The sequence below is a fragment of the Syngnathus typhle genome, linkage group LG17 (assembly GCF_033458585.1).
Source record: "Syngnathus typhle isolate RoL2023-S1 ecotype Sweden linkage group LG17, RoL_Styp_1.0, whole genome shotgun sequence".
Classification (NCBI taxonomy): domain Eukaryota; kingdom Metazoa; phylum Chordata; class Actinopteri; order Syngnathiformes; family Syngnathidae; genus Syngnathus; species Syngnathus typhle.
Window position 1 is genome coordinate 895,436 of NC_083754.1, and position 25,460 is coordinate 920,895.

Sequence of the window (25,460 nt, forward strand, 5' to 3'; positions counted from 1 at the left end):
ATTGCGTCAACATGCTGAACTCAATTCGGTGTCATCGCAGCACCGCCCCGCCGCATGAACGATGTTCACGTTTCAAGATATTGCATCATACAACACTGGGAAATTGTGCAAACAAGTAGCAGGCCTTTACAATAAAAGGGAAAAAAAAATACATCACGGGAAAACTTTTGTCAAATTTGCCCGATCTCTATTTCGTCACATTACAGATAAGAACATTCAATCGCCTACATCTCTTTAGTAAGCACGTGATCTCTCACTCAAGTTCGGTTATATTGTTTTATTTTTTTAATATGCATTGGCAACTTTCCGTCCTTGATGCTGCCTATATATCAAAGTCAAAGTCAACCGTCCTTTATGCTGCCTATATCAAAGTCAAAGTCTGCTTTATTGTCAATCTCTCCACATGCCAAGACACACAAAGGTGCCCTGCAGCGCATAGTGAACACGGCTGGTAAGATTATTGGTGCTTCACTCCCCTCCTTGAAAGACATTTACATCTCACCCGCAAGGCCACCACGATTGTGAGTGATTATTATTATAATTATTATTATTATTATTTATTGTTTGTGCCTTCTTGTTTTTATATTGTGTCGTTTACTTGTATGTCTATCGTGTAATATGTCTCGTCACCGTGGGATAGAGAAAACGTCATTTCGGTTTCTTTGTGTGTCTTGACATGTGAAGAGATTGACAATAAAGCTGACTTTGAAAGAAATCGAAATGACGTTTCTTTCCACTATCCCACGGTGACGAGACACAGTACACGATAAACATACAAGTAAACAACACAAACAATGAATAATAAGAGTGATGAATAAATAATAAATATAAGAGGAGCAAAACGGAGCAAGTGTGCATACAGCAGACAGTCAGAATATAGCGCAAAAGTACAGTAAAGTATATAACCTTGTTAATATGAATACGACTGTTAGTGTGTGTGCACGTTGATAGGCTATTGGCACAAAAGGCCGCCTGAAATGGCTTGAAAAGGCAATTGCAATCAATTCTAGAAGATAGCCACCAGAGGACGCTCGACTTGTTTAGCAGCTTTAAGCCAACGGTTTGTCCGATTTAAAAACGCACATTCGATCGTGTTTTAATTTAAGTAAAAATAATTGGTCAAAATAAGATGAAATGACTCGTATCAATTCCTATTATAGATAACAGTTTATTGTCACTAACCGGCACGATAAATGTCAGTTTGCATTTTTATTTTGAGTGGAAAGTGCGTATGAGAAGCTGTTTGCCGCCTTTGCCTAGTCAGATGGAGAACAGGCGAGGCTTTCAGGTTTGTTGCGCGATGGCCGCTCTCTTCATAATATTAGGCATTTAGAGACTCAAAACAAGTCTCCAGTGCTCCGCGGGGGCTCGCGTTTGTCTCGACTACCAACCGGAATGTTAGCGGCATCATTTGGGCCCGCTACTTTCGCGTGAGCGTGGGTCTCGGAGCTGTCCCGTTTGTGTTTTGGTGGGTGGACTGTGTTTTTCTTGTTGCCCGGGCGGGCCTGTCGGCGGGCGGGCTGCTACTCTTGGATGAGCGCGCTCTGCGACTATCGGAGCTGAGAATCTTGCATTTTCAGCCGGAAACTAAATCCTTCAGTCCCGGAAAGACTTAGAGGCGACACCCGCTGTTTATAATATGGTATCGACAAATATGACTGGTTTGGCTTGCTACATTGATGCTAAGTAAGCGCTAACTGACGGTTGCGATAACTTGCCTTAGCATTAGCACACACCAAAAAGCTAAGAAATGTACCGCCTATCTGAAGCACTCGTATCGCCTATGATATGATATTTATGACCCGATTGACAACCCGATTCGAGTTTCGTTCTTTTACAATTTATATATTTTGTGCGAATAGGTCAACCAGGTGGCGATGTGTTGCTGCGTGTTAGCACGTTAGCATAGGTAGCCGAAGTAAACTAGTGCTCTGTGACGTAACCCGTTCATTGTTTTGACAGCGTCTTATCCGGAGCGGCGGACGTCAGCCATCTATCTTCTTTGATGTTTTCTTCCGCATTTATTCCCGATACACAAGCGGTTACTATTCATGCTTCGAGCGTGTCGTTGTTAGGGCTTGTTTGTCTTTCTACCTGCAGCACGAGTTGTTTAATGTTAGCTAGTCAAACCTGTGCACATATTTGCTTGGGTTCGTTTCCATCCCTACGTGCCATGTAAACAAATGTGTATTGGCAGCTGTAGGATGGATCCAGACAGTGGTGCAGACACACAAAAGGCTGTGAGTTTGCAGTGGAAGAGCTTCAAACTGGTCCAGGACCCGGCCATCAGACGGGTCGCGCAAAAGATCTACAGATACGATGGAGTGCATTTCAGCGTGCCTGTGAGTGTTTCTTTTCTTTCAACGTCACATGTTGGACGAATGGGTTCCATAGACCCAGTTATACCGTCGAGAGAATACGTCGTTTGACCCTTACAGACTTGGAAATGTTGATGTTGCACTCCATTACCTCAAGTGTTCAAAATGTCCCCAGGATTCTGGATTCCCGCCTGTGGGTGAACTGCGAGACCCAAGACCCCGCAGATTATGGTCCAGGTATACAGAGATGGTCCTGCCGGTGCCAAAGTTTAAGGTTGGGAGACCTCCACACATCTCAAAGCATGGCTCGTTCTGATGCGTCATCCCCACATTTTCTTTCTCTGCTCGATCCCCAGCTGGACGACTTCTACGTGGGTCCCATCCCCCTCAAGGAGGTGACCTTTGCCCGGCTCAACGACAACATCAAGGAGCCCTTCTTGGCCGAGATGTGCGCCAAGTTTGGCGAGGTAGAGGAGATGGAGATCCTGTTCCACCCCAAGACCAGAAAGCACCTGGGCCTGGCTCGGGTGTTGTTCACCAGCACACGTGGGGCCAAGGACACCGTCAAGCAGCTGCACAACACTTCGGTCATGGGTAACATCATCCACGCGCAGCTGGACATCAAAGGTGAGTTGGCAACAGATGGAAATCGTGGAGTCAATAATTGTGTGTTAAACCAATTCATCCTTCGTTAATACTGGAATGGGAGAAGAGAAAAAAAGGTGACATATTTTTGTCTGCAGGCCAGCAGAGGCAGAAGTATTACGACCTGATTGTGAACGGCTCCTACACGCCTCAGACGGTGCCCTTGGGGGGCAAGGCCTTAGTAGACTGCCTGGCACCGCAAACCCCCACGCAGCAGCAGCAGCAGCAGCAGCAGCAGCAGCAGCCTGATGTGGTAACCGTCACTCAGGATCAGGATATAAATTTCATTTCCTTCCCAAACGCTCACGCGTCATTCCTGTCCGCGCAGTCTTCTGATATCCGCCGGCGGCTCTCCAGCGAGTTGGCAGTGTTGGCGGCGGGCGTTCAGCAGGCGCTCAAGTCCGGAAACGTCACTCCCGGCTCGGCGGATACCGGTTTCGGCGAGCAGCGCCTGGACACGCCGCCGTCGTCGTCCGTGACGGGCGGCTACACCTCGGGGTCCTCGGCGTCCTCTCAGAGCGGAACACCCTACAGCTCCAGATCCGGGACGCCGTTCTCTCAGGAGTCTGGCTATTCGGGAACCGCAGTAAGCGGTGGATTCAAAGTGTCCCGCTACTCCGAGGACGCTCACGAACCTTCCTTGTACCACCGAGGTCGTCCCGGGTACCTTCCGCCCGCTTCGTACCGTCCCAACGAGCCGCCCTGCTATCCGCCGTATCCCAACGCGGGTGGTCCCCACGTGGCGCACCACTCCACCATGCCCCCGCCACTTCTGGGGTCCCAGTACGACCAGCCTCTCGTGACCGAGCGAGACAGAGACTCGGGAGGGCGCTACGGGACAGCGGGCAGCGTCTCCTCCAGGCGGGCGTCTTACCATCACCAGCAGGATGGCAACTCCTCCTCCTCCTCCTCATCATCCAAGTATCATTCCCATCACTCGCACCATCACTCGGAGCGTCGGGACGAGCGGGGATACCGACGCGACAGCGTGGGTTCGCGTGAACACGGACACCAGCGGCACCGGAACCACCACCACTCGCACAACCACCACGGCAGCCGCAGGAAGAGCAGCCGAGACCGGGAGCGGGACAGAGACCGCGAGCGGGACGGCGACCACTCCAGCAGCTCGGACCCCAGATACAATTCCAACTCGTACCGCTCCTCCTCCAACAGCATGTCCCCGCCGCCCTCGTCCTACTCTTCGTATGGCGCATCCAAAGATCCTGCCCCGGCGCCTCCTCAGGGATCGGATACGTCCACTCGCCTCCCTGAGAGGGCTGCGGCACCTTTGGCGGGTGCCCTGGCGCCGCCGCCGCCGCCACCTCCCCCGCCGCCCCCGCCGCTGCCACCGGCATCTGTCATTGCTGCCGCTGTGGCAGAGACACTGGGAGCGCTTGATTTCAAGCAGGAAAGTCCCGCTCGAGAGGAGCAGTGGACAAAGCCCAAACGCCGTCCCAGCACGCCGCCGATCCCGCCCAAAACACCACCGCCGCCACCTTTGTCCCCTTCCCATTCCTCCGGCGCCTCCTTATCCACTTCCCCTTCTTCCACCTCCCTCCCCCAACACCCTGCCGCCTCCGCTAGCCCACCAGCGGGTCGCCGACGCGGTTCTGGCTCACCGGAGCCGGACTCGACCAACGAAAGCTTACCGTTCGCCTACCACGGCAGCAGCCTGGACTCCCGCATTGAGATGCTCCTGAAGGAGCAGAAGGCCAAATTCTCCTTCCTGGCTTCTGACGAAGAAGAGGAAGAAGATAAGCAGAGGGGTGAACGCCTGACAAAAAAAGGGCGAGCGGGCAGCGCCGGGGGTGAGCGCCCTCGCGCCAACCAGACGGGCGACGACGGGGACAAGGCTAAAGGGGAGCGCGACGGCCTCAGGAAACGAGGAAAAGGGAGCGACGCTCGGAAAAGTCCCGCGGAGCCGCCGGCTCCCCCGCCCTCTTCTTCGGCGCGCTCGCCTCGCGTCCCGCTCCCAGACGAGCCCCCGCCGCCGGTCCACCCAGCAGAGACGGACGGCGTCGCAGACGAGTCAACGCGGGATGGGAGCGCTGACGAACCAAAAAGGACGGGGGCCCGCACGCCGCCTTACAATGGCCAGAGTCAGGTAAGCAAGCGCTCCATCATCTGCTCGTCCAACGCTTTTCTCCCTCTCAGAGAGCAGACATGGCAGCTGACACAGATGGATGCGAAGCAAAGTATCAGTCATTGCGTGAATGCTGAAAAGTCACTTTTTGAATGAATGGAGATGTTTTCTTTTTGACCCATGCCACTATTAAACGTCTCTCTCTTCTTTCAGTCCTCCCCTCGTTCCTCAGGAGAAGACATGGAAATCTCCTCGGAGGAGGAGGAGGGCGAGGTGTCCATCACGACGGTCACCAGCCACCAGCCTTCCATCACTTCCTGCTCCTCGCCGTCGTCCTCCCAGGCGGCCGTGCCGTCGCAGGCGGAGCCCTCGTCGTCGCCCATCTCTGAATCAACGCAGCACTTTGGTGCCTCCATGCACCCGCCCATCCCCTCTTACCCACCCCGCCTGCCGCCGCCGCCGCCGCCGGGCTACTCCCTGCAGCCGCCGCCGCCCCACATGGACCTGCACCCAGAGTACCCTCCTCCGCCCATGTCCCACCACATGTACGACTATGCCACCTCAATGGAACTGATGAACCAGTACACCGGCGGGGCGCCCATGTCCTTCCAGATGCATACGCACATGCTCAGTCGGCTGCACCAGATGCGCGCCTCGTCTTCTAACGGCACGCCGAGCGAGGCTGCCACGGGAGACTACTCGTCCTACCACCTGCACTCGCTGCAGCACCCGTTCATGGAACAAGAGGGGAGCGGGGCGCACTACGAGCAGGACCAGCGCTATATGCCGCCCCACATGCTTCCCTACCCTTACACCGATCCGCACGGCACCCAGATAGCTCCCCCTTCGCACCTGCCGCCTCCGGCGTGGTCGTCGCAAATGGTGGCCACGCACTACCCCTCCTACATGCCGCCGCCGCCGCCCGCCTACGACACGGTGCCGCCCGGCGAGGACGGCGAGTACCAGACCCCCGCCGCCGCCGCCGAGGAGGTAGCCGTCAACTCGGACAATCCTCACGAAGCCACCGTGCAAATGGCGCTGGCCACGCTCATCCAGGAGATGAAGAGCATCATGCAGAGGGACCTGAACCGCAAGATGGTGGAGAACATTGCTTTCGCCACATTTGACGAGTGGTGGGACCGAAAGGAAACCAAGGCTAAGGTTAGGAAGTAGCCCACTCGCCTACTGCATTTTGAGCAAGTTTGGGTTTTTTTTGCCTCTTCATGAGATTTTTTTTGTCTTCAGCCATTCCAAACCATGTCGGCCATGCGCGACGAGGAGAAAAAAGAGGAGAAGGTGAACCGTCCTCGGGAGCCCTTAATGTCTCTGGTGGACTGGGCCAAAAGTGGCGGCGTGGAGGGCTTTTCCCTGCGTGGAGCACTCAGGCTACCTTCTTTTAAGGTCAGTCACAATGGAACAAATGACAAGAAACATGATCTAGAATTGCATTGTTTGGTTTTTTTCTTTCTCTTTTCTACATAGGTGAAGAGGAAAGAACCTCAAGAGCTCACGGAAGGAGACATGAAAAGACCGCGCCCGTCGACGCCGCCTGACGAGGAAGACGAAGGTTCGCCCAGCTCATGTCGTGTCACGTCGGAAGCGGGGCGGGGCGTCTGACACTTTGACACTTGTCTGGTTCTCAGGCGCCAACGGGATCGTGCCGGACGTCGGCCGAGCGGGACGAGACAACAAGAGAAGGAAAAAGAAGCCCAGGAGTCGCAAACCTTGGGAGCTGGACAGCGAGGGAGAAGAGACGTCTGACGCCTCCTCCTCCGATAAGGTTCCGTGGCGGCCCGCCGACATGTGGAGTAGCGTTTCGGTTCACTTTTCTGGTCAACTTTTTTTCTTTGTTTTCTAGGATGATGGGGAAGTGGAGGCCAGTGACAAGTCTGATGGTAAATAACACAGGTCCCACAATTTGCACAATGGAAAAGAACAGACGCCACCTTTTGCTTCTTTTTAGATGACGCCCTCAGCGCCGACAGCGACGACGAGAGCCTCTCCTCCTCCTCCTCCGAGGGCTCTTCCTCCGAGGCATCCTCATCGTCTTCCTCTGAGGAGGAAGGAGAGATGCGTGACAGCGACACCATGGATGAGTCCACCATGGACAGCAGCACGTTGCTGGCAAAAGACGGCAGGTGTGTGGCAATGTTTTTTTTTTTTAATGCAGCAAAAGTGACTTCATTTTTTGCTCATTCTTTTTGCTTTTGTGCTCTTATTAGGGCGAAGATACTTACAAAGGCAGAGCTCAAACTTGGTAAGTCACTCACTTCCCAGGAAAGTGATAAACAGCAAATGAACTTTGGTGACAGCCAATCGGAAATGGATGTCTCATGTCTTCCAGGTGACACCAAAGCAGGACTCCCCTCCAAGCGACCGCCATCCCCGCCGTACCCTCGGCCTCCGTCCCCCGTGGTCCTGGTGCCCCCTCTCAAGAAGCGGCGAAAGACCGTCTCCTTCTCCACCGAGGAGAACGAAAGCAAAGATCTGTCGCCGTCTTTGCCACCGTCGCCCTCGCCAACGCCGCTCGACTCGCTCTCGCCCGCCCGACCGTTGGACGGTCGCGTCGGCGCCGGCCTGCGTCCCGCTCACGGCATTCAGCTTCTGCCCTTCGCCTCCAAACCGGGCCAGGCCAACGCGCTCATCGTGCCGCCGTGCGGGCGCTCTACGGATTCGGAGGATTCCAAAAAGGCGGCCCCTCAGATCCCCACCAAGGCGGCCGGAAAACGGGGCAAAGAGTCCCCCAGATCTTCTGCTCCCCCTGTCATGGTGTGCCGCACGGTGCAGAACCTCCCGCTGGACCACGCCTCCATGTGCAGGATGGCTTTCGAGGAGGCGCCCCCGTCGTCTCCTCTCAGCAAGCGAGGCCGCGGAAAGTCCCGAAGCGCCATCATCGCTTCTTCCCTTCGAGAAGAAGACGAGGACGAAGAGAAGGGACTGAGGCTCCGAGAGCAGCTGGGAGCGTCCAGCTTGCTGCAGCTGGCCTCGGCCGCTGACCTGTCGGTACTGGCCGACGTGGCCCTGAAGATGGACCCCGACGCCGGAGACTCTGAGGAGACGGAGACGTCGGACGAGGCCGAGGAGCAGAAGATGGAGGACGGTTTCTTCTCGCAGGAGGCTCTGTTGCGCATCATGAGCTTGGAGAGCGTGGTGGTCTTCATGGAGCACAACTACTGTAGAGCCCCTGTCCTCGCGGCACCGCCTGCCTCCAAGAAGACCTCCAAGCAGGAGTCCTCCGTCCTGCTCCCGGCCGACCTCAACTCCATTTCCGGGGTCCTGGAGGCGCCGGAGGAGGTCATCGGCGAGGCCCTTCCCTCCAGAGGCGACGCGGGAGAGTACTTGGGATTGCTCTCCGAGGAGTCCAATCAGACCAGCGCCGCCACGTTTGCTACAAAGAGGTTACAGGCCAGCAAAGCGCTGGCGCTTGAGAAGAGCAAAAAGAGGAGAAGTAAAGACAAGGAGAATCTGGAGCTTCTGCCCACAAAGCAACCCAAGGAGACGCCAGCGGGGAAGCAAAAGAAACGCAAACAAGAGGTGTGTGTGCGTGTGAGAGAGAGATGCTATTGGATTGTTCGGCTTTATTACGATTTTACGCATCGAGATGAGATGACACTGGTACTAAAAGCAGACCCGTGGTCATGTTGCCTCGCTGCGTTCAGGAATCAGAAGAGGACGTGGACGTAGAGGAGCTGGAGTCCGGTGAGCTGACCAGCACCGACTCGGAGGAGGAGTCCGCGGCGGAGGACGTGAGGAAGAGCGAACGGCTCTTCCTGCAGGAGGCCGGCTTGGCGTCCGCCAAAGCCGCGCCGGCCCCCGAGCCTCCGGCCATCAAGTACGAGAACCGCAGTGAATTTGAGCAGATGACCATCCTCTATGACATCTGGAACTCCGGCCTGGACGGCGAGGATCTGATGCTACTGAAGACGACGTACGAGAAGCTGCTGCAGAACGACCACAACTCCGACTGGCTCAACGACACCCACTGGGTGCAGCACACTGATATCCTTTGTAGTTTGCGTGCCGTGCCGTGCCGTAGGTCGCCCATGGCTTTGCCGGGCTCACGCTGTGACCTTAACGCTGAGCCGCACTGACCAACTTGCCCAACCCTCGGCGGAAGAAGAGGAACGCCGACGGGCAGTTGCGCGAACACGTGACGGGCTGCGCCAGGAGCGAAGGTTACTACGCCATCAGCCGCAAGGAGAAAGACGTCTACCTGGACTTGGACCTGCCCGAGCAGGTCATACGGGAGGTGGAGAATGTGGACAGCTCGGTAAGTTTGGGCCTCGCGAGCTTAGCGCCGGGATATGACACAGTATAAAAAAAACCTCAAGCCTTCTTTGCCCGACTTGATCTTGCATTACAAAGCGAAAGTGGCGCAAAAAGTAGACCGAGCCAGGTCGCAAATAGCCAACTCTTGAAAACAATGGCTGCATCCCCAAAAGGTTTGTAGTTCTTCAGATTGGCCACAAGAGAGCAGTAAAGCACTCTTCTATGAGTCCTGAATGACATGTTGAAGTTGCAAAGGCTTCTTCAATAAGTCATGGTAGAATGAGTTGCTTGCATGCATGCCTGCCGTGCTATCTTAAAACGTCTCGAGGAATTTAGGGAAGGAAAGTCTTGAGTGTGAGGAGAAAGAAAACCTTTCACTTGAGTCATATATCTCTCAGCCCTCTTATCGGATTTCAGTCAGTTCACAAGTTCACTGGATTCCTTGGCTGGAGGTCAAGGTTCTTGAGCGTTCCTCCAGTTCAAGGCCACTGCTAATCTTTTTTTCTTTTTCCTTCCCTCTAGGGCACCAACCGCGTGCTTTCAGAGCGCCGGTCGGAGCAGCGGCGCCTCCTCACCGTCATCGGCACGCCAGCCGTCATGGACTCTGACCTGCTCAAGCTCAATCAGCTCAAGGTACTTAGCACAGAAACCGCACACACTGCAACTGGCCCCGTTTGCAGACACCCCCAATGCGCATGACGTCTTCCGAATGTCACTTGGGTAGCGACAATGTTGCGCAAACTCTGCTAGTGAGCACAGGCAGGAAATTGGCACACAGTTTGCGTGAGAAGAATGCACGCCACTTCATTAAAAAAAAAGAAGAAAAAAAAGAGAGATTTGTCTTTCAGTTGTATTCTTTCATTTGATATATTTGTGTCTGTTTAGTTCCGCAAGAAGAAGCTTCGATTCGGACGCAGCAGAATTCACGAGTGGGGTCTCTTCGCCATGGAGGCCATCGCCGCCGACGAGATGGTCATCGAGTACGTGGGGCAGAACATAAGACAGGTGAGCCAGCCGCCTCCGAGCAGCACCGCTGCCGAAAGTCAGCCCAAACGCAATGTTTGTGTGCGTAGATGGTGGCGGACAATCGCGAGAAGCGCTACGCCCAGCAGGGCATCGGCAGCAGCTACTTGTTCCGAGTGGACCACGACACCATCATCGACGCCACCAAGTGTGGAAACCTGGCCCGCTTTATCAACCACTGCTGCACTGTGAGCCGAGACACTCGTCTTCATCCATGATGATGAGGAGAAAACCTTTGCTGAGCGTTACTTTCCATTTCAGCCCAACTGCTACGCCAAAGTGATCACCATCGAGTCCCAGAAGAAGATTGTCATCTACTCCAAGCAGGCCATCGCCGTCAACGAGGAGATCACGTACGACTACAAGTTCCCGCTGGAGGAGAACAAGATCCCGTGCTTGTGCGGCACCGAGAACTGTCGCGGGACGCTCAACTGAGGCTCCCGTCGCTCGCCACCCCGCCACTCGCACTTTTGGTGGATCCACGCACGCACGCACGCAGGCACGCACAAGGAAGTCAACACAAATTCAGGGTTTTAAAACTTTTAATCCCACACGTTCCGCTTCTGTTCTACAAGCTTCCTCCTTGCTTTGGGATTGTTTTGGATGCTATTATATGTTCTCTCAAATAAGCGTCCCTGTTATCCGGATCCTCAAGTTATCTGCCACTTCCAAACCAAAACAGTTAGTTAGTTGTTGGTGTTTCTTTGTTTTTTGGAAACATTATTTTGGTGCTGTTTCCGTTTTTGTTTTATTTCTCACGCCAAATCCCCTGCAGGTTTTGTTGTCGCCGTGTGTTTGCACAAGTGTTTTTAGCAGGCACGTTTTTTGCATTGGGTTATAAAAACAAAAATGGAAAGGGGGGGGGGGGGACGACAACTCCAGGTTATTTTTTTGCAGACGGGATATATCGTTCAAAAAAAGCGACTTCTTCAAAGTCTCTATGGAGTAGCAAAAAGCAAAAAGTCTTTCTGCTTTCATGGTTGAAGTGATGACAAAAAGAAAATGGATGTAAATAAGTGTTTGTTTCTCGTAGAAACGCACGGAGCTGTAAATAGACTCTCTCTCTCTTTCTCTCTCACTCCCTGTCCCTTGTTCTTTCTATCCACGCCAGGACACATGTACATACTTCAACTCGTTTATTTTGTATGGTTCTTCCTCGTTTTAATATTATTTGCAATCTTGTATTAATGCGTTGGACCCTTTATTAATGGTGCATTAAAATATTTTTTAAAGAAACGTTTTGCTTCTCTGTGTTTAATGTGAGCGCTTCCTGTCTTGACATGATGCACCTGCGCTGCTGCACTTATGTCAACAGGAAGTGATGGAATGTCACCCTCAAATGAGCCAAAGAGGTGATGACGCCTTTGCTTAGGTTGTTGCCAAATGTGGTCTGAAAGAAAGGCTTTGATTGCCATGATTTCACCAACCCTTCACAAGTGTCAACATGTCTGGGGCAAAAGTTCTCACACAGCGTGCTCAAGTGTAAAAGACCAAACATCAAGTTCAACTTTTGCTTGTTGCCCTTCAAATGTTGCAACACCAGTGAACTTTGACCTGATCTCCAGCTCCATTGTGTGGCGTTCGATTAGGGTCAGACTTTGAACAAAATACTTATCAGCCAAACATCGACAAATGTGCATTCATTCATTCATTCGTTCATTTTGTGAATTTCAAATACGTGTGCTTACACGTGCTTGTGATGAAAACTATATTCTTCGGTGGCAGGCACGTTGTAATATTTTTAGATGCTGTCCACAACGGGGGTGTAAAAATACAACACACATGCCACACACACAGACGACAATGATCTGTTCACATGGACCGGAACCCAATGCTGTAAATATGTCATCTATTTGAAGAAAAAAGTAGGTCAATTCCATGAAAAATGAAAAACCGATCGTGCAGAACACAATTATCCGAGGAAATGATCCAGAAATGTATATGAATAAATCAATCATCCAGATATTTAAATGTAAACTCTTATTTCTCATGATAAATAAATGAAGAAAGAAAGAAAGAAAGAAAGAAAGAAAGAAAGAAAGAAAGAAAGAAAAAAAGAAAAAAAGAAAGAAAGAAAGAAAGAAAGAAAGAAAGAAAGAAAGAAAGAAAGAAAGAAAGAAAGAAAGAAAGAAAGAAAGAAATTTTGACAAGATTCCTCTACAGCCGTGCCCCACCCCTCGCCCAATAAAGAAGAAGCACCGGCGGGGCTGTCCTGGGCTCATAAAGGGTAAAGGCATGCAACTGCAACTTGTTGCCTGCTCTTCTCTGCTCCTCCTCTGCTCTTCTCTGCTCTTCTCTGCTCTTCTCTGCTCCTCCTCGTGCTTGTCCTCCTTTTCAGTCGAACCGAGAAGCCGACTAGTCGCACGTCACCATGTCAGAGCGCCGCTCAGGGCTGGTGTACCTTATAACGGGGGGCTGCGGCTTCCTGGGTCGGCACCTGCTGCGAGTTCTGCTGGACTACGAGGGAGACGCGGTGGCAGAAGTTCGAGTATTTGACAAACACACGGAACCAGGACTCAGTGCGCTCGGAACCGGTAAGAGTGTGGACTTTTCAATGCGTTGATTTCAATCTTCAAACCAATCGTTTGTAAAGCTGAAATCAACTTGATTTTGGTGATACTTGAAAAACAAATTCTGTTCTTTATGAGCGGGTCATCTGCTCCATTGTTCAGTATAAAATGTACATGAGATGACTTTTCCATTATAATCATTCAAAAATCAGCCTTGACATGTTTCCAAGTGTTGCACTTTGCACTCACTGCTCGAGTTGCTCTAGCTGACCTTTAAACTTTCGCCCAGCGACCAATCAAACCTGCAACTGTCATTACATAATACCGATTTTCGGGGGTATTATTTCCATGCTATTTACATAGACGCACCAGTTGTAAAAAAGTCTTTTTAAATATAAGCAAAACGGTGCCTGTGTTGCGTGGTCACCGTGCAGAGATCCCCTCCGTGCAGGATGGACCACTCCCATGCCCTTTCCTGTCGGCCTGTCACCACCTATGTCAACGGGATAGCGCGTGTGTGTGTGTGTGTGTGTGTGTGTGTGTGTGTGTGTGTGTGTTTAGTGTCCGTGTTCAACCTTGGCTTCCCTGCGCTGAGCGGATAAATCTGTCAAGAAGCGGCATTCCGCTGTCACTGCAGCGTGAACTAGGTGTAGAATCCACTGACATGGACGGGAGGGATGCCTATGTGGAAAAAGGCTTTGTTCAGCCTTTCATTGTGTAAGGGCAAACATGCTGGAGGCCCCCTGTCACCAGAGACCTCAGCCCACAGCCACCGCACCCATCCTGGGCCTCACCAACTATCACGCATCACACCGATGTTGTTGTTGTTGTTGGAGGTGAGAAGCACTCATTTGTTCTTTCGGTTTGGTCCCTCAGGGCGGACCAAGGTGACCATCGTCCAGGGCGACATCACGGACTACGACAGCGTGCTGGAGGCATCCCGCGGCGCCCACGTCGTCATCCACAGCGCCAGTCTGGTGGATGTCTGGCACAAGGTCCCAGAAGGCCTCATTTACGCCGTCAATGTCACAGGTAAGTGCGTGCCCAGTCGCACCAATCGCTCCTTTCTAGGATTCACTAGCCAGCCACTGCAAAAGCAGTGAGACCTAGTGACCCGCTTCCTGATGGGTCTCCTTGTGTTATTGTTCCCATGGAGCTTGGCCTTGTGCCATTTTCAAGGACACCTATTCTGCTGGGGTGATCAAATCAAGCACTAAATGACATCATTCTGTTGCCCAAAAGGTCATGCTCAGGATATACTTGTTTCGTGAGACAGCTACTATCGGACGGCAGCTGACATCTTCATGACAGCTTCCACACAATGCTGTCAATTCCTGGCATGTCGTTGCCTCCATCGGGGAGAATGACTAAAACTCCAATTCAACTTGGTGGAAAAAAAGGACATTCCACCGCTGTCATTTTCTGCGTGATCGAAACAAGTGACAATTCCCATCCTAGCGGGAGCGCCTGAACGCGACACGATGCAATCGTCGTTTTTTGTTTGAGTTGTTTTTTGTTTTCTTCGTTATTGCTCTTACTGGCCACGTAGCGGAGAGCTTAACAGGTTGCAGACCAGGATGCAGCACCGCCGCAAAAACTCTTCAAAAGCGACTTTTAGGAACTTTAATCACAGCACTTGACAAGAGTTGAAGGAAATAGCATTGTCGGACTTAAGGGGTAACTTTTAGGTGGGGATGACTCTGTGGGTTTTTTGTTGTTGCATTTTTGAAATAGTTTCCCTCGCATGTAAGTGTGCTAACCCTTCATTATCATGGTGAAATCACGTTCCTGCATATTTCTCTTCACACTCTCTTGACCAAGAGTTTTCTTCTCCTCTGTCAGGAACGGAGAATGTGATTAACGCCTGCGTGGACAACAACATCTGCAGTCTCGTGTACACCAGCAGCATGGAAGTGATCGGACCCAACACCAACAGGGAACCCTTTGTCAGGTAGAACCTTTGAGCCAATCACGTTGCTGAGACATCATGGCTGTATTTCTAACTTGGATTCCAAATGGTGTCAAACTGGGGTATCTTAGTCAAGGCATGTTTTGGAACCCTCGGGTCCGCTTTCAGTTCTGCTCGTTCCGTTTGCGTGCAGCATAACGGCGAAATGCTGATAATAATAATAATTCATTACATTTGTATAGCGCTTTTCAAAAACCCAAAGACGCTTTGTCCACCGTGTTTGTGGTGAACTCTGGCATCTATGGACTGATCTGAGCTTGTTGACTCAAGAACAATGATCCATTTTGACATGCACAGTTCCTGTCACGATGACAAGAGAAGTGGACCAAACTAATTCCGCCTCAAAGTGACGCGTGTCTTTTTTTCTCTCAGTTGGTTCCTCAAGAGAGCAGTACGGAAATGTTTTTTTTCACCCTAGCTGTTTATTATTCCTGGAGTCAGCTATGACTGAATTCTTTTTTCCACCGTGATGACGTTTCTTTCCAGCGTGTCTGGCAGGTCACTTGTGTGTTACGCTGCAGCGATTCTGCGAGCGGACGACTTGATGCTCCTCCTGGTTTCCTCCCTAATTAGGCAGAAAGTAACCAAGACTGAGAAGTGACTCAGCGGCAACTCCTTTTTCTGCGTTCTTTCAGACTCACCCTTTCAGGCTAAGTACAATTACTCATTTGGAATGTGTGTCTGCGTAGGGGCAATGAAGACACACCCTATCAGGTGAAGCACACCATGGCTTACCCCAAGAGCAAGGCCAAGGCCGAAAAGATGGTCCTTGAAGCCAATGGAACAAAGGTAGCGCCTGAGAATGCTTCCGTTTTATCGAGTCACTCACGCCTGCCTATCAAAGTGGATCTTTCCGGCGGCTGAACTCGCACCCGAATACGACTCACTAGGTGCGGAACGGCGAGCCTTTGCACACGTGCTCTTTGAGGCCGACGGGCATCTACGGCGAGGGCCACGAGCTCATCAAAGACTTCTACAAGCTGGCCGTCAAAAGGGGAGGCCTGATCATCGGCGGCGTCCCCGACACCACCGAGCACGGCCGAGTCTACGTGGGTGAGTCTCGGAATAGACAGGGAACGTTCAACGGAGCGACCGCAAAGTCTGTATAGTCAGCTAACGACGTCCCCGCTCTGCGCAGGCAACGTGGCGTGGATGCACGTGCTGGCCGCCCGGGCCCTGCGCGAGCGTCCGCAGACCGTGGGCGGCGAGGCCTTCTTCTGCTACGACGACTCGCCCTACAAGAGCTACGAGAACTTCAACATGCTCTTCCTGTCCACCTTCAAGTTCCGCCGCGTGCGCATGCCGCTGTTGCTGCTGTGGTTCCTGGCCGTGCTCAACGACGTCCTGCGCTGGCTCCTGACTCCCTTCTGCAACTTTGCGCCCCTCCTCAACAGCTACACCCTGGCCGTGGCCATCACCTCCTTCACCGTGGGCACGGACAAAGCGCTGCGCCGCTTCCAGTACCGCCCGCTGTACGACTGGGACCAGTGTCGGGAGCGCACCCAGAAATGGGTGGACACCTTCCCCCTGGAGGAGCCAAAAAACACCTAATGCCCCCCCCCCCCCTTGTGCCGCTACAGTATTTTGTACCTCAGACTAACAGGGGCCAATAAAACTGCAAAGATTCATCCTTCACTTGATCAAGTTTGGTCAACAGAAACAAACACGCAGGCCTCAGTGTTGAAGAAGACTGGAATGTGGCCATAAAGATTCTCTAAGTATCGACGATGGTGATATGGCACCACGTGAAAATAGTAACTTCAACACTACACCCTTGCCTGTGGAGGGAGTATTTCAGTAAGGTTTGATGTGTCTGTGGAGTCAGACAATTCGACAATAGCAAACTGTGGGACCCTGTTATTTGAGTCGACGTTTTTGTGTTGTATTTTGAAGATATCAAATTGATTATAATGATTAACAAGTATGACAAATGCAAAAACAATTTGCAAGCAGCAGCCACATGTCTTTTCATGTGAGATTATTTTGCACTTCTTAATTTAAGAAATTCTATTTTTCCCCTGTAACAGTTTGACTTTTTAAGTCTCAAATAAAGTTGATTTAATATATTTGATTCATGGTGTTTGGTGTGTCTCGTTTCTTTGGGGATTCCATGATCTTGGCCCTTCATCTTTGGGAGTTCCCTCTTAGTGGTGGTAAGCAGGCACGCCTTCTCTTTGGTTTCATTCTGTGGTTTTTCCATGGAGACCATCACAACATCAACATGCTTCACAAAAATGCGTGGAGAGACCAGCCACATTATATTCAATGCTGTAGCCCAGATTTAAACCCCAAACTTTATATATCAGAAATAAAGCTGCTTCATCATTGTTTTTTAAATATAGTACAATATAGATCATACAAGTATATAAATATAATATAGACAAAGACCTGGCGAATGAAAAAAATAGCCTCATTATGAACTGCTTTGCTGTAAAAATAAGCAATGTTGGATGGATGGATGGATGGATGGATGGATGAATATAAAATCGGCCATCTGGCTGAAATAGGTAGAATCTGGCGCCATCTGTCGATCAGTCCCATGAGGTGCAGCATAGTGGCGTAGTGACGTCATCAGTCCGCCTGCTCTCCGTTAAGTTTGTTAGCGATTTAAAAGTATTAAATCGAAAACAAATATTAGTTGTAGCGTCCGATGGTTTGTCGTGGTGACATTTTTTAATTTAATAACCAAAACTCATCTGATGGGGTGGCACGCGCGCGTCCCCGTCTCCGTGGACGCGCACGTACGGAGCTGTCAGTCGGAAATGCGGGCGGCTGGCAGAGGATGTACCCGTGGTGCCTAACTTGGATGAATCAAACAAAAGAAGTCGTTTATTTCGCTTTGTATGGCTGTGGGAATAAAAACAACCCATGAGCACGTTGCACTTGGGAAAGGGTCGACGAGGTAACGCGGGCTAGCTAACGCAGACGGACGGCTGCTGCCGCTAGGAGAAGCTAATAACTAGCTGCTACGCTAGCTGGCGAACGCAACACCACCCGCTACCACCATCACCACCCGTAGCCGTAGCCGCAGCCGCAGCCGCCGAGCGTCCTCATCATCGCCATCTCTCCGGCGTGTCGCCTCCCCGCAGTTTTCCTTTCCTCTCCGCCGAGGAGCCTGGCGGAGGAGCCATCGCTGTGGCGGGCCAACGCGCGCCCAGGAACCCTCTGGACACCCGGGCGTACTCATCGCAGTGACAACGCCGGGCGTGGGTGAGTTGAGCTTTTGACGTGGGGTGGGGGGCGAGCCGAGCCGAGTCTCCGAGGCCGCGGAACCTGATCGGCCCGGCTGGCCGGGCCTCCTGGCACGTCGGATGCGCGTTAGCCAATTAGCCGCGCGTAAATCTTTCTTGCTGTGGGGCCAGACCTCCCACTGGGGGGCCTCTTTGAAAGTGTTTGTTAGCTTAGCATGTAGGCTCCGCTCCGCTTCGCACTGCACGATCAGCAGAATAGCGGATCAGCGCCCTGGTGATAAGTGTTGTGTCATTTTGAAACGCTTGACACGCATGATTCATTTAAGAGCACTCACTCGTGCAGAAGATGTTACTCTGGACACGCGACTTGCGCAGTGCACTGGCAGGCAGTCTGCTACAAAGTGGAATTACTCATTACATCCTTTCTATTTATAAGATCCTGCCTTGCATAAGAGGAAATGCTGCCTGGCATCTATTGTTGTATTGTTATGTTTGAGAGGACAACTTACTATCTGATTTGAGAGCGTGTATTTAGATGAACAGGTATGCCTGACAAGAATAATCATTTCATTGAATTCGTTGCTTATCATTTGTGTACAGTAGAAACAAATAGTATGATAAACATGAATGAATGAATGAATAAATGGCACCCTTGGACATGTGCGTTTCATGATGAATGCACACCCTCCTGACTCCAGTTATTCATGAAACCCACGTCTTGTACAATTGAAATAAACAGAAAGAGCAGAAAAAAGGCAAGTAATCCAGTATAAATAAGTTTCCAGCCTTGCGCAATGTGTGTCACATGATGAATGCAATCACTCCTCTTGCCAGTTATGAATATTTAATGCTATCGCTCTTACAGCCAGTTTGAAAAATGCCGACTTGCTTGCATCATAGAAATCAACAAATGATCTGCAGTCAAAACACAATGTTGGCAATGTTGACAATGTAACAAAAGAGCGCAAATGTTGTAACAGTGTAATCATTTGATTACTGAGCTGTATTTGCGATCTTGACTTAAGACAGTCGCTATGATCCCTTGATGTTTATTCGCCAATTCATTGTTGCAAATTGTGCACCCATGTTGCAGGAGAGCCCTCGTCGCAACATGGCCGAACTTTCCGCCTTATCGTCGCCGCCGCCGCCCACCTCGGTTGACGGCCACGCTCCTTCTGCCTCATCGGTGGCATCCAAATCTCTCTGCAATGACGTGAATTTAATTCGAAACACTCCCGCTGTGCCGTTGACACCACCGCTGCAGGGTTTGTCGTCTGCCGACAGCCCCCAGAAAGAGGAAGTGGCAGGGCCCGATGCTCCCGTTGAAGCAGATGTGCCGCAACAGGCATCCCTTTCCCCTGACCTCACTCCGGGTCCTAACCTTTACCCCAGCGTGCACATCACCCACAACCCTCCTCCCCCTGCTACAAATGATGTCCCTGTGGTGCCTCCAGTCGCGGCTCCCACGGTTGCGGCTCCCCCGGTCGCAGGACCCCTAGTCGCGGCCACCGAAGTCGTGGCACCCCCAGTCGCTGCACCCCCAGTTGTGGCTCCCCCAGTTGTGGCTCCCCCAGTTGTGGCTCCCCCAGTTGTGGCTCCCCCAGTCGCGGCACCCCCAGTCGCGGCACCCCCAGTCTTGGCACCCCCAGTCTTGGCACCCCCAGTCGCGGCACCCCCAGTCGCGGCACCCCCAGTCGCGGCACCCCCAGTCGCGGCACCCCCAGTCTCGGCACCCCCAGTCGCGGCCACCGAAGTCGCGGCACCCGCAGTCACTCCACCAGTGGCGCAGAAACCACAGCAAGCCCCCAAGAGTCCTCCCCCACCTGTGTACCCAAAGCCTCAAAGTCCCATCAAAGCACAGCCGCCCTGTAGCCCGCCTCCACGGGCGGGGCACCCCAGTCCCCCGGTACCTCACCCCGGTCCCACAGTGCCGCTCATTCAAGAACCTGCCCCACCCTGCACCCCGCCACCAAGGGCGGGGCACTCCAGCCCCACATTGCCGCTCATCCAAGAGCCCAGCTTTCCGGGCCCACCGGGCGGGCGGCGGCCGGCCCCCGACACCCTCAGCTACCTGGAGTCCGCTAGCCTGATGTCAGGGACGCTGGAGTCGCTGTCGGGCATCGGGGACGACGGCAGTTCGCTGGGCTCCGACTCGGAGATCAACGGCTTGGCGGTGAGGCGCACCGACAAGTACGGCTTCCTGGGCGGCAACCAGTTCAGCGAGGGGAGGTCAGTTGAACTTTTAGCAAAGTATTGCGCGCGTGTCTGGGTCACACGCTCTGAGAAGCTTGGTGGCCATGGATGCACTCGTTGGCGTCATCGCTTTGCCTCGCCATCTTTCTCCTGCTGCTCTAAACTTCCTTATGAAGCTGCCTTTGCTGTGACTCGCCTGCTGCTGCGTGTTTGTGACTCGTTCCCATGCACTGAGCTCGATGTCAGAAGCTGTCGGCGGCCCTCTCCATGAGCTCATTTCTCCTCCGCCTTTTATGAATACGCACGCTCGCTCGCTCGTATGGGCTATAGCGTCATGGTGCTGTTGCTGTATCGTCGCTTGGTTGTTTCAGCGACAAGGACGTGCGAGTGGAGGTGGCCCGACAGAGGGAGATGAAATGGCTGGACATGTTCAACAACTGGGACAAGTGGGTCAAGCATCGCTTCCAGAAGGTACACTTGAAGTTGTCACGGGAGCCATCTGAATCGTGATGGCGAGCGATACGACCGAGTGAAACTAATGTCCACGGTGCGCTTTTGTCACGTCGCAGATAAAGATGCGCTGCCGCAAAGGGATCCCGTCATCTCTCCGCTCCAAAGCCTGGCAGCTGCTGTCCAACAGCCAGGAGCTGCTGGATGCCAACCCTGGCAAGTTTGAGGTAGGCCCAAAGGACTGCACAATCAGCAATATGAGCGAGCGTGTTGTGACAACTCCATTTCGCAATCTAATCACGGCTCCATGCTAGCCATAGAAACTGCGTTGGTAGGGAAAACGGCACCACCGAGTTGGACTTCTGTGTGTCACAGTGACAGGCTGGTAAAGGGAAGTTGTGGTCGAGGAAGCCATAAGCTTCTTACCACGCCACCTAATCCCGCCTGTCAGAGCTGGAGTCATCTCCCCGGCCGGGCCTTTGTATCAACTTCCTTTGCGCCATCGGAAGCACTTCTCAAACGACCGACTGCTTTTGCCTTGCGCAGGAGCTGGAGCGAGAGCCGGGAGAGGCCAAGTGGTTGGACATCATCGAGAAAGATCTTCACAGGCAGTTTCCCTTCCACGAGATGTTTGCTGCGCGCGGAGGCCACGGGTCAGAATCGATTGATTGCTTGCTTGCTTGCTCCTTGCGCCGTTGACAATATTGTGGGTCGGCAGGCAACAAGATCTCTACCGCATTTTGAAGGCCTACACCGTCTACCGACCTGACGAGGGCTACTGCCAGGCGCAGGCTCCCGTGGCTGCCGTGCTCCTCATGCACATGCCCGCCGAGGTTAGTCAGCATTCTGACTGATTGATTTCCACCGTGCCCCTCGTCACAAGATGGCCGACAGTGATGCATGTGTGCGCTTGTGATCTCCAGCAAGCCTTCTGGTGCCTGGTGCAGATCTGCGAGAAGTTTCTCCCGGGCTACTACAGTGCCGGGCTGGTGAGTTGGTCGAAAACCTCCGTTTCAAGAGTTTTTATTCGCCATGTTTGAGCGTGCCAAACAAGGAATTTGACTTGGGTAAATCATAGCCTCTGTTCAACATTTAGGGGACTAACAACACTCAGGACGTGATGTGAAAAATGGCAAATGTTCTCAATGTGTTCTTTTGCCGACTCGTTGTGTTATGTCCCCCCCCCCCTTCAGGAAGCCATCCAGCTGGACGGCGAGATCTTTTTCTCGCTGCTGCGCCGCACGTGTCCCATGGCTTACAGACACCTGAAGAAGTTCAAGATCGACCCCATCCTCTACATGACCGAGTGGTTCATGTGCATCTTCTCGCGCACGCTGCCTTGGGCCTGCGTGCTGCGCGTATGGGACATGTTCTTCTGCGAAGGTACCAAATATGAGTCGTCTTGACACATTTCACTTTGTATTCCTATGGCGCAAGCTGCTGCTTGTGTACTTAAAGATTTTTTTTTAACGTTGTGGAATTTGATGGTCTCGTCTAGGTGTGAAAATAATTTTCCGCGTGGGCCTGGTGCTGCTCAAGCAGATGTTGGGCTCGGTGGACAAACTGCGGGAGGTGCAGGGCATGTACGAAACCATGGAGCGGCTCAGGGGCATCTCGCCAGACACCATCGGGGAGGATAGCCTGGTGCAGGAGGTGCGGAGTTCCTCTTTGCAGGGTTGTTCTTGACTGGAAACGCAGCCAGTACCTTTCTGACCATTCGCAGATGCACACCCAACAAAACAAAACAAAAGAACCTTTTCGGTGAACTCTTTGTTTATTCGGTCTTTGTCTTTGACTGCCCTCTGGCGGCCAAAATTTGCACAGCAGACACCCACTGTCTCAGTCCTCTTCTTTCTCTCAAAGGCTTCTTGTCTTGTCATCCAGGTGATCCTTCTCCAGGTGACGGAGGCGCTGATTGAGCGCGAGTGCACCGTTCAGGTGAGGAAATGGCGCGAGTCCCGAGGGGAGCTGACTCACCAGCCTGGCCGCCGCCTGCACGGCACCCGAGCCATCTTTGAACACAAGCGTCGCGCCGCCGCCATCAGCTCAGGGGGCAGCTTTTCCTTTCTGGGCAGCAGCGTCCCGCCGCCGCCGGGCCCCCTGCGGGCGTCGTCCTCCCTGCTCTCGCTCCCGGGCTTCCGCAAGTCCAGAAACCCATTCCACTCGCCCGGCAAGAAGAGCTCCTTTTCGGGGCCCTCCTTTTCTGACGGCACACGGCCGCAATCTCCCCCGGCCGCCGGCAGTCAGAAGCCGCCCATTCCTCCGCAAAGGGCGCCGCAAGTCCAGAGCCCCCTCGTGGGGACTGGTCCACAAAGCGGTCAAAGCGCACCGACGCCCAACGCTTTAGCTCCCTCCCCGAGGGTGGTCTCGGAGCAGATTACACCCACCATCCCCTCACCCACCGCCAACAACACGCCCCTGATGCCGGGCGCCGACGACGCCGGCAACAAGGGGGCGGCCGAGGCCACCCCGCCGGCCCGAGTGGAGGAGGACGGCCGCAAGAAGAAGAAGAGCAAGGAAGACAAAAAGAAGGAGCGCGAGGATGAGAAGAAGCGGCTGAAGGAAAAGAAGGACAAGGACAAGGCCGAGAAGGAGAGACTCAAGAAGGACAAGGAGCGTCTGGAGAAAGAGAAGAAAAAGGTGGGAAAAAAGAAGGACAAAGGTGCGGCGGGACCGGGGCCGGAGCATGGCAAAAACGGGGCGGCCGCCGCCGCAGCCAAAGATTCCCCCTCGTCGGAGCATGAAAAGAAAAAGGAGGCTGAGTAAGCAATTGGGTTTTCTTTGGAGACGGTTAGCCTCATAGCACAATTGTCAAAGTCGTTTTTGAAGGAAAACAGCAAAAATAACAACTTTAGTCCATTTGCTTCCATTCATCCTTTCACCTGGATGACTGAGAAATTTGCAAGCAGTTTAACATTTTTGTTACTCTTGTGACAATTATGCTAAGAAGCTAAAAGACTTCCTGGATGGGGCGGCATCCATCCATCCATCCATCCATCCATCCATCTGTCAAACAAGCGAGGATGCCATCTCTCGCTCGCTCCCCTTTTATCATAATAACTTGATTCTTTTAACAATGACAAACCACAGAAGATGTACATAGTACTAATTGGAATCAAAGCAGCGCCTCCAAAGACGTTCAGTTGGATGATGAGGATCACATCCAGTCTCCGGAAAAAAACGACCACCAAGCTATTTCTTGGCTGTTGTATTGCGAGCGTGCCTTAGTAGCGTTGCGTTACTGCGGTATGCGGGCCTCCTCCCCCTGCTGGCGATGGAGAGTATTGGAACCCTGTAGTGGTGCTTTTTGTGTGTTTTTAACGTAATCAAACGAGTGGGACTTTTTCAAAATACAATCTAATAGTTTGTAGTTTAGGCCTCAGTGCTTACACCTGAAAGAAGTATTTCATTGGTAAACAGCAGTGTTGGACGTGCACCTTGGAGGATTAGGGACACGTGGCATAGAAAAATATGGTGCCATGAGAATAGTCAAAAGTGTCATTCTTTGAGATTAGGAATACAAATGTATCCTCGTTATGCATTGTGCAGTATGATCGCAATGTTTTTCTTTACAATTTACAACTCCAAAATGACTTTTTTCTCCCGTTGGCTTCTGTTTTTTGCCGATCAAAAATGAAGGACTTTATTCGAGTAAAAATCTGACTTTTGCCTAGGTTTTCCCTCAAATGGATGTCTTGTAAAAATATGCTTTCTTTTCTTTGAAGACAGAAAAGACTTGTCGTAGTATATCTATTTTTTTCTTGTGAATGTGTCCTTGATCCTCCTTTGTAGAAAATTAGACCAATGAGTGTTACTTAAAAACTAATAGGCATTTCATTTATCCAAGTGTCAGAATGTGATCGGAAGACAATGAAGGATAATCTTTGCACTTGTCGTAGTTTGGAAAAATATTTCCTGTCAAGGTTGTTTCTGGGCAGGTTTCCCCACATTTCCTTTTTTTTTTTTTTTTTTTTTACTTGAGCGTGAGGTGGCCGTTGTGCCCACGTAGCATTAACCTCTCACCTTTTGATGTATTTATGTATAAAGTGGTTAATTTAATCAAATATAGTATATAATGATTATTAATATTAATGTTATTATTTTTCTAAGAGAGTTGTCGGACGCCTGGTTGACTGGAAGGTTGTTGCACGTCATCATTTATCCGTGTGTCAAGTTGTGGAACGTTTTGGGAGCGGAAGCTCTTTACTTCCTGCTTCTCGTGATGTATCTGTGGAATCTTAACTCGTTGCCATGACAACGGCCCATCAGTGCAGGCAGGACGAGCAACACTGACTCCCTTTTCGTCCTCGTCCTCTTGTTGTAATTGTTCTTGTTGTCGTGAAGGATTTTTGTGTACCTAACGTGTCCTCCCTCCCTCCCCTGCCAACACACTCCTAATCCCATGCGCACACACGTAGCGTTGACCCTGAACGCTTCTATGCAAACTATAACTGGACGCCAATTTCGCAATATGTCACCATGGTTACCAGGTGCGGACTTGAAAAGAAGTGTATTTCCGTTGGGTCCTTTATGCATTTCTGATCTGGAAAACGAGTTCCACACAGGAAAATATTTACAAAGGCTGTTGGTCTTCTTTTTTTTTTTTTTTTTTTTTAATGTGTGTTTTTGAGTTTACAAATCACTCTCTCACTCTGGTGAAAGTGAATTAATTGACGATGTTCTAGCTAATTGAATTCATTCCCTCACATTGACGTGATGTATTTAATTGATGAAAATGATGACATTTGTGATGAGTAATAAACCATAATATGTATATATTTGTTTTACTTGTTCATTTCATAAGACATT

At 51.7% G+C, this 25,460-nt stretch overlaps 3 protein-coding genes across 5 annotated transcripts; all 3 read left to right on the forward strand.

Annotated features, from left to right (window-relative positions):
- The first annotated feature begins 1,145 nt into the window (after positions 1–1,145).
- On the forward strand, positions 1,146–11,574 carry setd1a (SET domain containing 1A, histone lysine methyltransferase). 3 transcript variants are annotated; one of them, XM_061303169.1, is made up of 20 exons: positions 1,146–1,288; positions 2,198–2,342; positions 2,494–2,592; positions 2,675–2,945; positions 3,062–3,216; positions 3,292–5,067; positions 5,260–6,207; positions 6,292–6,447; positions 6,529–6,613; positions 6,690–6,826; positions 6,905–6,941; positions 7,010–7,184; positions 7,269–7,303; positions 7,391–8,580; positions 8,706–9,045; positions 9,135–9,316; positions 9,838–9,948; positions 10,201–10,320; positions 10,389–10,526; positions 10,600–11,574. In XM_061303169.1, the coding sequence occupies exons 2-20, from the start codon at positions 2,205–2,207 to the stop codon at positions 10,771–10,773; spliced, it is 6,267 nt and encodes a 2,088-aa protein (XP_061159153.1). In that variant the 5' UTR covers positions 1,146–1,288; positions 2,198–2,204; the 3' UTR covers positions 10,774–11,574. The 3 variants fall into 3 exon arrangements, with proteins under 3 accessions (XP_061159153.1, XP_061159154.1, XP_061159155.1); XM_061303170.1 differs by lacking the exon at positions 1,146–1,288 and adding an exon at positions 1,295–1,468; XM_061303171.1 differs by lacking the exon at positions 1,146–1,288 and adding an exon at positions 1,487–1,642.
- Positions 11,575–12,517: 943 nt separating this feature from the next.
- Positions 12,518–16,888, forward strand: hsd3b7 (hydroxy-delta-5-steroid dehydrogenase, 3 beta- and steroid delta-isomerase). The gene is made up of 6 exons (XM_061303172.1): positions 12,518–12,872; positions 13,725–13,880; positions 14,691–14,799; positions 15,507–15,606; positions 15,708–15,870; positions 15,956–16,888. Exons 1-6 carry the CDS (start codon positions 12,710–12,712, stop codon positions 16,366–16,368), a joined length of 1,104 nt encoding a protein of 367 aa, XP_061159156.1. The 5' UTR covers positions 12,518–12,709; the 3' UTR covers positions 16,369–16,888.
- Positions 16,889–17,543: 655 nt separating this feature from the next.
- LOC133170701 (TBC1 domain family member 10B-like) lies at positions 17,544–25,425 on the forward strand. Its single transcript, XM_061303816.1, has 10 exons — positions 17,544–18,027; positions 19,102–20,237; positions 20,573–20,672; positions 20,771–20,878; positions 21,198–21,304; positions 21,370–21,484; positions 21,575–21,640; positions 21,845–22,034; positions 22,150–22,304; positions 22,536–25,425. The coding sequence occupies exons 2-10, from the start codon at positions 19,120–19,122 to the stop codon at positions 23,415–23,417; spliced, it is 2,841 nt and encodes a 946-aa protein (XP_061159800.1). The 5' UTR covers positions 17,544–18,027; positions 19,102–19,119; the 3' UTR covers positions 23,418–25,425.
- The last annotated feature ends 35 nt before the right edge of the window (positions 25,426–25,460 follow it).